The sequence below is a fragment of the Saccostrea cucullata genome, unplaced genomic scaffold (assembly GCF_032062105.1).
Source record: "Saccostrea cucullata isolate Sc308-1 unplaced genomic scaffold, CSIRO_AGI_Scuc_v1 ctg359, whole genome shotgun sequence".
NCBI lineage: Eukaryota > Metazoa > Mollusca > Bivalvia > Ostreida > Ostreidae > Saccostrea > Saccostrea cuccullata.
The window spans coordinates 600,219-611,057 of NW_026935991.1; the positions used below are offsets into that span (position 1 = coordinate 600,219).

Consider the following 10,839-nt stretch of genomic DNA (forward strand, 5'->3'; position numbering starts at 1 on the left):
TTTTGTTCAGGTACTTCGTCGTGATGAAATTTCAATATTGTAAATTGCAAACGTTACAGTAAAGTTGTGTAACTATGTTTTGGGAGCCGAAGAAGGATTCGTTGCACAGGGCATAAATGTGAAGAAGGTATACATTACAATACATTGATACATGGATTGTTGGTTATGGTGTGATATGTCTTTGAAATGTTAATGAGTGTTATGACCAATCCACTGACCAGCACAGCTGATATGTCGCTATCGCATATAACTAACAAGAGTATAATATTGCCATAGATAAGAACATGAAAAATTTAACAAAATGAAACTAATAATTCACTACTGATGTAGGGATTTGGTAATGTAATTGATTACTCTGAAGTTTTTATTGACTTGAACAGTTAAGCGTGTTATGTGTGGTATTGGTAATACATTGAGGATGTACAGAGATATAGAAAGAAAAAGAATATATAGAATATAATTAATGTAGAAAGCATAGAGAAAGAGTATGTCATCCAATTACATATTATTAAGCAATGAATCATTATTTTTTGAAAGATATAGTCTCGTACTGCAACGATGTGTGCAAACAAACTGAGAAACGCATGTTTATAATAGCACGTTATGAAAAATTGTTTGCACACACTGTTGCAGTTATGAGACAATATCTTTCAAAAAATGACCATACATTCATTCATATGCCTTAGTGTTAGATTAATATGAATACATACTGTACTCCTTATCTACAGACAGACAGGTAAATGAAAAATCACAATGGCTGCAAATGGCCCAAATGATTTTGGATGTGACCAACTGAGAAGTGAAATGGAGAATTCACAGAACAAACCTGAGCTCCTCGATGTCTCCTCCAAGTCAAAGACCAAGTTCAAACAATCGAGAGAAGATTCACAGAAGAAATCGGAAGAAAGTGCCTCCTCCAAATCGAAGACTAAGTCCAATAAATCTAAACAAACTGTGGGCAGTTATACTCAGTTACTAAGACAACACAGGAGAAGATCACCAAGAGATCTGGTAAAGTGTAAAGGGAAAAATGCCTAATCATTTAACATTATAAATTGAGATCTTAAAACTGTTATACTGTACATTTATCAGTTTTGCATGTGCCTCTTTCCCCTTCCTTTTATTTTTACCAGAATTGTTGTTAAATATTGAGTGTGAAAAATTTTTGCTTCATTTGAGATTTGTAAATATTTTTTTTTAGTAAGTTTTCAATATGAATGATCCCAAAAGTATAGAGATTCTCCATGGGAAATTGGATGCATACCAGTAATGAATAATATATTTATTTATAGGTAGATGTAGAAGATAAGAAAATTGATAAACCAAACAAGAAGAAAGTATGTGAAATGATAGCAGAGTCAGCACAGAGATCGGTAGGGAAGGAGGCAAAGACTAATGAAAGTGTGCATATGAAGTTAGAGGAGGATCTTAGGGAGCGTGCATTAAACAGTGGTTGTAATATACCAGTGGATGTAAAATCTAGTGTAAAGAATGATGACACTGGCATACAAGATGAAAAGTTACAAAAATATGAAGGACTAAATGATAGTCTGTTATTAAATGATCAGACAGCTAATTCCATAGATCAGGTACCTCAGAGTAAAGAGACTGAAAATAAAGGTAATAAGGTGAAAGGTCAAAAGGAGAAGAGGCCAAAAAGTGGGGGGAAGTCTAGACCAGGGTCAGGGGGGTCAGAGATGACAGAAAAAGGACAGAAAAATGACAGAAAGGGCAAAAAAGAAGAAAGTTATAAACCTCCCAATGATTCTCAGACTGTTAACAAAGATAGGCCTAAAAGTGGAAAAGGTAAACAAAAGGAAAGAGAAAACCAGGAAATGGCTAGTGCCTCAGAAAATCCACAGGATGAAGATGGCAAGAAGAAAAAGCCAAGGAACAGAAGATTTAAAAGGCATGATCAGGAAAATGAAAGTAGACCAAATAGTGAGAAATCGCAGGAGGGTCTAGATGAAAATGAAAGTAGAAATGGTGGTTTGAGTGGAGAGGGAATCTATAAAGGAAGAAGGTCTGAGCGCCCTGGGAGTAGTAGGAATATACAGGAGAGTGAGAAGGAAGAATCCATGGAAAAACAGGACAATACACAAGGGAAGGGTCAGAATAGAGGGAAAAGACAGAATAAAGGTTTGTTTTTGCTGTACTGTTTCTTTTAGATTTTTCTATGATTTATCATTTTATTTGAAAAAAAGTCAATGCATTATTTACTGGAGCTAGAATGGCAAATTGTTGTAAAATTAAAACAAAGTTAATGGACTGAATATTTTTGCACTGAAACACACTAACAAACATATACAGTCTAGTTAAGTATATCAATAAAAAACTACATGTATACATATCAAGTAAAAGACATTGTATATTGTGTTCAAATTTCAGGTCAGCCACAAAACAATAACAGAGGACAGTCAACTAAACCCCAGGTACAAACGTACAATTTTTCTTATTCTAGTTCAATACGGGAAAAATAAATTACTAGTCGAAATCTTTTCTAAGAAGCATACTTGTTTGTTTTAAAACTCTAGAAGTCAATTATTAGTAAACAAAAATTATCTTAGAAGTATTTACTAGGTCAGTGGGTAGAACTACAAAAGTAATTGTTAGTATGTAACTTAACTATAATGATATAAAGATAATTGTTTGTATGTAACTTAATTATGATGGATGTTTCCATTTTGTATTTTATAGTCTTTGTTTGAGCCGTATTGGTCAGCTGAGGAGATTTCTGCTGGACTGAAAAGAGGGGAACTCCTGGAGGTATGAAAGATTGTTAGCTAACTATTATTGAGATTATAATTAGTGATACATGTTGTATAAGCCTTTTTAACAATTATTGAATTATTGAGTTACATGTATATGTAAATTTCACATGTTTCATAACTGCATTATTTTTGAACTTCTTGGTATGAGTGTGTAAGTTTTATGGAATTAAATTGTGTTCACTATAATTTTTAATAAATATTTTTTTTTAATTTCAGGGACAATTTAGGATAAATGTAAAGAATTATGAAGAGTGCTTTATAGATCACCCAGTGAGTACAGGATTTTTTTATGTGTATAAAACTGTATATAGTGCACAAGGTTGATCCTTAAGAAAACTGAGCATAACTTTACTAAGTATATTTCATGCATATTTGATTAATGGTGGTTAAACTATTTCTGCTGAAAGACTGTCTGAGCAAACATGTTTACATGTATATGTATGTCCATTGAGCATGTTTGGAATGAAACAAAACCAATGATATGATATAAACATGTACACCAGTGAGATGTACAATCAATGTACAATTCACTTGTCCACTTGATACACAAACAAAAGGGGAAGAAAGATGAAATATGTACAATGTATGTAAAATCTTTAAAATTTGCACTGGCTATTATTATCATGATTATTTTAAGATAGAAAAGATGATTTTTTTTGGTTGTCTGTTACAGGATGGGAAGAGGGACATTCTTATCTCGGGGACAAAGGATAGGAACCGGGCATTTCATGGGGACGTAGTGGTGGTCCAGCTCAAGGACAAGCTGGAATGGAGGGTCAGTGTTCACCAAAGCTGTCGGAATTTTACTTATGCCATGAATGTAAAATGTTTCAGACAGGGTTAATTTATGCAAAGTTTGTGAGTTTGCAGCAGTAAAATAATGCAAAAATATGGCAAATATTTTCACAGGCTAGATTCTTTTAAATCATACTGTGTTTTTCTTATCTTCACAAAAAATCCCTAAATAGAGAATAAATTATGATAAAATTATTACAAAAATTTTCACATGTTCAGTAGATTTTATACACTGTATCTGTAAATGGGCTAAAATGATTTTTTGTACTTTTAAATCTTGCCGATTCCTTACAACAGCCTCAGTAGATTTTAATCCTGTCCAGACTTCAGTATCTTAGAAATGCATTAATGATTCATTACATGTACATGTACTAATAATCTATCTATGAATGTAACTTAAATTTTAAGGTGCATGAGAAACACTTGACAGATCTGGAAGAAGAACACAGACAGAGATGTGAGGAGGACGATTCCTCAGTTGGTGATGATTCCAGTGTTGTCCCTGATGTCATAGGTGCCACTGGAAATAGCAACACTGAGGCCATGGGTGCCACTGGGAATAGCAAAAGTGGCAGTCAAGTTAACAGTCAGAAAAACACTCCCAAATCCACTCCACAGAAAAAATACCTCTCTGTACATGGGGCCCTAACTAACAACAGCCCAGTCATCAAAAAAATATTTCATGAAGAAGCAGAGAAGAAAGATGAACATTTGGAAAGCAAATTGCTACAGCCAACAGCAAAGGTAAGGGAAAGAATGGTCTGTCTCAATATCTTAAACCATCGAGTATCTCAGAAGTTTTTTCCTTGGACTGATTGGCTTCAAGATAAAGAGGTTCAACTGTATTATCTTATTCCATTGTACTTGAAGGTAGTGGCCATTCTGGAGAAAAGAAACAACAGAGCTTGTACAGGAAACATCAGTTTGATGACTGACAAAAACAAAAATTGGGCGTTTTTCAAGCCCATTGACAGTAGAATGCCTAGAATGAGAATTCCAATGTCGGAGTGCCCAAAAGGTAATTCAGATTTTGGAGTACTCTGAAAATCTATTCATTGTGTATTTATAACTCAGTTATTTTGCAAAAAGCATCTTTTCATATTATTTTATACAGATTTTTATGAAAGGCCAGATGACTACAAGAACACTTTATTCATATGTAGAATAATAGAATGGAAAGATAACATGCAGGCTTTTGGGTGAGTCTCTGCTAGTCCCTATGAAATAAATGTGAATTGCTTGGGAAAAATAATACAAATTAACATTGAAAAATGGATTTTTTAAGGGGGGGGTTATTTCTTTGAAATAAATAAGTTAATTTACTGATATCATAAATTAACCATTACAAGCATATTAAGAGAATTGTGGTTCCCCTGCTTTCACAGTCTTATTGGCATATTGTAGCTGTCTGTTTGTTTCTCGAGTTCTTCAATCTACTTTAACTCACAAAAAAATTAGTCACTGCGAACCAATCATTTTGCTTAGAATGTTTCCTCAGTCGCAAATATTGATCGTTGCCGAATGAATTTGAATTGCGAATAAAAGATGGCTTGATAAATAGTGTAGTTGGTTTACAGTAATGCAATGTGAAAAGTCTTGGGTTTTATTTCCATCTAAAACATGTTTGGGGGACAAAAATAACACAAGCAGAGGTTCAGTAGAAAAGGGATTCCTGAATAATGCATGAAACTATCGGTAAATGATTGTCTGTACTGTAGGTACATCTCTAAACTCTGTGAATGCAAACATGGGCATTTCTTATATTTTTTATTAACAGTAGCAGTATGGACTGAGATTGAGGTCTTTTTATGAGCTTGGATTTTTTGTTAGGTCACTCATGAAGAGTCTGGGAGAGGCAGGACAGATTGAGCCAGAGACAGAGGGAATGCTGATTGAGAATGATGTAGATTCCTCAGAATTTCCTCAAGAGGTACTTTGAAAATCATTATGGTAATTGAAGCACCTAAATAACCTTGTAATTGAGATTTAAAAGCCAGAATTATTTGTTGTACCATCATGTATAAAAATTGTAGAGTTAGTAAATTTTTTGTAGGAATTTTCTTGGAAGATCCATTTAAATGTGATTTTAAATATACAGTATAATTATATAAATTTCAATAATTCTGATAGGGGATAAACAAAGGACAGACTAACCATTTTTTGCATTTTACTGTGTCTAGGCCATTGACAGTTTACCTGTCCATAGTCTGCCCTGGAGGATTCCAGCTGAGGAGTATGAATCCCGGCGGGATTTCCGATCCCAGTGTGTGTTCACTATTGATCCCTCTACAGCTCGGGATCTAGATGATGCTCTATCCTGCGAGAAGCTTCCCGATGGTAAGAATTCTTCTGTATCTTGGATTGAGTCCTATTTACCATGTAGAAAATTTGTGTATATATCATATCATATGTACACGTATATTGTAAGCACAAAAGTGTGCAAAAATTGATTTTTAGAAAAGAAGTCAATGATTTTCAATCTCTGTTGCTTAGGTAATTATGAGGTGGGAGTTCACATAGCTGATGTCAGTTACTTCCTGAAAGAAGGAACCCTGCTGGATAAAATAGCAGGTCACAGAGCTACTAGTGTCTATTTGGTGCAAAAGGTAATCGTTTAAATATTGATTTTATAATAAATGGTTGAAGGATTATAATTTGCCTTTCAGTAAGGAGGCATTCATCAACTGCAGAATCATATAATTTCAAGAGTAGAACTATGAGAGCATTTAGTTTTCATTTTATCATACATCTCATTGAAATATACAATAATTCAATTAATGGTACACCTGTATATGGACATATTTTAAGATAGACATAATTTTTTAGGTAATTCCTATGTTACCCAGAATTCTCTGTGAGGAGCTTTGTAGTTTGAATCCAGATGAGGATAGATTAACCTTCTCTGTGGTTTGGAAAATTTCAGAGAAAGGAGAGGTAACTATCAGATTTAGACCTTCAAACCTTCAGAATAACATTGCTTCCATTGGCAAACATCTTAACAACATAACAGTTTTGTGGGGTTCATTGGTCACAAAACCTTGACATTGGAAACATGCTTGGCAAAATAATAAAGAGGAAAAAGTATGCAATAAGGCTAGAAAAGAATATCCTTCCCAAATATGGACTTTGATCCATTATCTTTTACTTGATCTACTGAATGCTTTCTTTTTTATTGGACAGATATATGAAGAATGGTTCGGTCGATCAGTGATCAAGTCTTGTTGTAAACTGGCTTATGAACATGCTCAGGGATTTATAGAACAAGCTGATAGAGAATGGACCAAGGAAGAGTTGCCTCCCATATCTGAGAAATTCTCTGTACAGGAAATTAAGGAGAGAACTCTAAATCTACACAAAGTAGGTCCTTGTTTTTTTTACCATGATTATCTTTATAAAAAATTAGAGATACAAGATCTTGTTAGTGCAATTGAAAACTGAGAAGATAATTAATGCTAAATATCAAGATTTCAATAAAAAACAGATAGCAGTGAATCTCCGGAAGCAGCGTATGGATAGTGGGGCACTGAGACTGGACCAGGTCAAGTTACAGTTCTGTCTGAATGATGAAACAGGGCTTCCTAACGGCTACAGTATCTACCAACAGAAAGATAGTAACAGGTAAACAAAAGTTTATTTACCATTGAATGGTGTATTCTACAAGAACCTTTTAGATTTAAAATTCAAAATATAAAAGGATGTTGTAGATAAACAGTAAAACACAGTTATAGCCAACGGTCTTATAAAGAATTGATGGTTACAGCAAGGTGATTTTCATTCCATGTGACATTATTATGTATTGTGTACTTGACGGATGTAATGGATTACACTTTTTAAATATAACAAAGCAAAATCATCTATCCCTGGCACTTCATCATGAGCATGATTTACTGTAAAGTGTTTCCATTTGAATCTTTTTAAATTGAGCTTGGACCATTTAATCAAATGAAAAAAAAATCCATGCTTTGTTTTTGTTTTTTTAACAACCTTTTATACATGTTTGATTATCTCGTATTTAGATTGGTAGAAGAGTTCATGTTGCTGGCCAATATGGCGGTTGCTCATAAGACATATTCCGTGTTTGACAAACAATCCCTGCTGAGACGTCATCCACCACCAAAATCTAAAATGATGGAGGACATGGTCAGTTTCTTTTAAACTTAGAAAAAAATTCCCAAGAAATCATTTTTTTATACATGTATTAATATATTTGGTATTTAATGCATAGAGGAATCAATATACATGTACCTGTATTTCATTCTAGAGAGACCTTTGTGCCAGTCTCGGAGTCCCTCTTGATATTGACAGTGCTGGTGACCTTCAGGTCAGCTTTTTGATTTGCACTTATGAAGTCAAAAACTTAAAAATGTTGTATTTATTGCATTTTTTTTTAAAGAAAAAAATGTTTAAGTAATGCTGTTGTATATCTTTTCCAGAGGTCTCTATGGAGTTACCTTGGAAATGATGAATTTTCAGGTGCTAGAATGCAGGTTCTTGTCAGTATGTGCTCCAAACCAATGCAGGTATGGCAGCCTTCAAGGTCATCATAAAATCACATGGCACAGTATTTTGAAATTTTTGAAATGAATATTAACACTGAAATAAATTTTTACTTGTTTTACTGTTAGGAAAGCCTGTGGTGTTACTTGCCTTTGACTTAACTTGACCACCCCTATTAAATCACCTACTATCAAATATGTGTATATTTTAGTAAAGGGGTGGTAGAATTTAAAGAAGACAAATAAGTTGTGACAAGCCTCTGTGATGAGTATTGCATAAATATTTTGTATTGTCAGATTGTACAGGAATAAAGTTCATGTATTTCAGAATGCTTTATATTTTTGCACTGGATGCCTGGAGGATGAAGAACTATACAGGCATTATGCCCTAAATGTTCCGCTGTATACCCACTTCACCAGTCCTATCAGACGATACGCTGATGTTATTGTTCACAGAACACTGTCAGCTGCACTAGGTAATAAATCTCAAACAGATGGACAGTTTATCTGTGTGCTTTCCTAACAATGATATTTTTTTTCTTGTTGTGAACATTATTTCATGCTTATTTAAAGATATTAGAAGAAAAGATGCTGTTTGCAGCATTTAATTACTTAAATACAAAAAATCAGAGAGGGAAATGAGATTTCATATTTTTTTAATGATACATTTCTATAAATGAACAGGGTGCAGTCCAGAGATTAATCTGACCCCACAGCAGATTAACAAGCAAGCGTTACAATGTAACGAGAAGAAGACCAACTCCAAACGAGTGCAAGAACTAAGTGTAGATCTCTATTTCTCCATATTTGTCAAGGTAATTTTATTATCCTTAGAATTTAAAATTTTGAAATTGTTTACAAATAAATATTTTGTAACATTGATAGCTCTTCTGATGGTGTATTTACAAGTTGAAGACCTTGGGAAGTTAATGGTCAATAAGCTTTAAAACAGCGACTTGAGAAAATTAATTATTTTTTCTTTAAAAGACATGCATTGTATATAAAAATGTTTCTTAAGATTATGTAGGCCTATTCAACTAATTTTTTAAGTTGCATGATTTTGTAAAAACATTGCATAGATAGATTTATAGGTACATGAAATTATAAAAAAAGGTAATAACTGGACAAGGCTTTTACATCACATCATTAAAAATTTAATCATTTATAATTGACTTTTGATGTTGTGTTTTGTACTACCTTCATTGTTGTGGCAAAATTTAACAATCTCATCTTTAATTTTTATCTGTGTATTTTTTAATTGTCACTCCAGAATATTGTGAATGATTTCTGAATTCGACAATATCTATGAATCTGATCCGTTTTCTAAATTTAATGTGAAGGATGGAAAAAAATGCCTTCACTCTACGTGAAATAACAGGGTAAATTAATATGGATCAGACTATATTCAATAAAATTTAAATTGAACTCTCTTTAGAAACTGGATTATTAAAGAGAAAATTTTATAAAGGAACAGAAGCAGTCTTTATGACCTTCCTATATAAATACACACATAGAGGGGGGAGAGTGTGTGCAGCAATTGATCATCTTATTTGTGTGTGATGGCAGAAGGGGACCGACCAGCATAAAAATGGATGGTAGGTTAGAACTAAGGAGACCTCTGATTTCACTTTTTATTTTAATTATGCCTTTTTAATTATATGTAGACACAAAGAAAGACTTTGCCTTAATTGGGATAATTTTAACATTATGCTAAATTTTAACCACTGGATTCTACTGAGAGCAAAGAAACACTATGGGAAATGCTAAAAACTGCCTTGCGTGTAAACAGTTAGATACCCTGAGCCGTCTGTAAACATGTAAACAATTTTTCATAAAACGCTACTCCTCCTACAAAGGCCTAGATTTCAATATAACTTGGCACACATGTTGACGTACATAAGATACATAAAATAGTGCATCGGTTTTTGATTTCGATGAACGGTGTTGCCATGGTTACTGAAAATAGAATTTTCATCATGAAATTCCTTTAAAACGCTACTCCTGTACAGTTTTAGTCTCATTTCAATATCACTTGGCACACAAGTAGACTACACTAAGATACATAAAATAGTGCATTGGTTTTTGATTTGGATGAACGATGTTGCCATGGTTACTAAAAATAGAATTTTCTGTGAAATTCCTTTAAAAAGCTACTCCTTCTACAGTTTTAGTCTCATTTCAATATCACTTAGCACACAAGTATTTTACACTAAGATACATAAAATAGTGCATAATGGTTTTTGATATTCGATGACCTCGGTGTTGCAATGGTTACTAAAAATAGAATTTTATAAAGAAATTCCTTTAAAACGCTACTCCTTCTACAGTTTTGGAATCTGATTTCATTATCACTTGGCACACAAGTAAACTACACTAATTTACATATAATAGTGCATCGGTTTTTGATTTCAATGAATGGTGTTGCCATGGTTACTAAAAGTCGAATTCTACAGTTTTGGTCTGATTTCAATATAACTTATCACACAAGTAGACTACATAAGATACATAATTCTGTGCATCGATTTTTGATCAGTACAAACCAGTAGAGCTACAGTCTCGACAGAGACTTCTGGTTATATAAGTATAGGTACCTAGAACAAAGATTTGAAAATAAGAAACTGAAAAATAAATGCATTTTTTATGGGTGTAAAATCTTGCAAGATTAATTGACTTACTTTGTTTATCATTTATTACAGGCAACTATAAAACCACCTCACAAGAGAAAGAGACCGACAGATGAGTTGAGTGCTCAGATGGACATTTTAGAACTTAGCTGA

At 33.4% G+C, this 10,839-nt stretch overlaps 1 protein-coding gene across 1 annotated transcript; it reads left to right on the forward strand.

Moving 5' to 3' along the window:
• Positions 1-10,839, forward strand: LOC134244453 (DIS3-like exonuclease 2). The gene is made up of 22 exons (XM_062726714.1): positions 1-127; positions 729-1,011; positions 1,293-2,139; positions 2,389-2,432; positions 2,698-2,766; positions 2,988-3,041; positions 3,445-3,546; positions 3,975-4,310; positions 4,437-4,584; positions 4,681-4,765; positions 5,397-5,496; positions 5,747-5,903; positions 6,060-6,172; positions 6,393-6,500; positions 6,747-6,923; positions 7,048-7,184; positions 7,583-7,706; positions 7,828-7,887; positions 8,000-8,086; positions 8,391-8,538; positions 8,747-8,877; positions 10,759-10,839. The coding sequence occupies exons 2-22, from the start codon at positions 754-756 to the stop codon at positions 10,837-10,839; spliced, it is 3,366 nt and encodes a 1,121-aa protein (XP_062582698.1). The 5' UTR covers positions 1-127; positions 729-753.

Excerpts from the sequence above, each read along its gene's own strand:
- LOC134244453 (XM_062726714.1), top strand. The coding sequence starts at position 754 with ATGGCTGCAAATGGCCCAAATGATTTTGGATGTGACCAACTGAGAAGT. Across the intron at positions 4,585-4,680 it reads AATGTCGGAGTGCCCAAAAG|ATTTTTATGAAAGGCCAGAT; the intron begins GTAATTCAGATT and ends TATTTTATACAG. Across the intron at positions 6,173-6,392 it reads GTGTCTATTTGGTGCAAAAG|GTAATTCCTATGTTACCCAG; the intron begins GTAATCGTTTAA and ends ATAATTTTTTAG.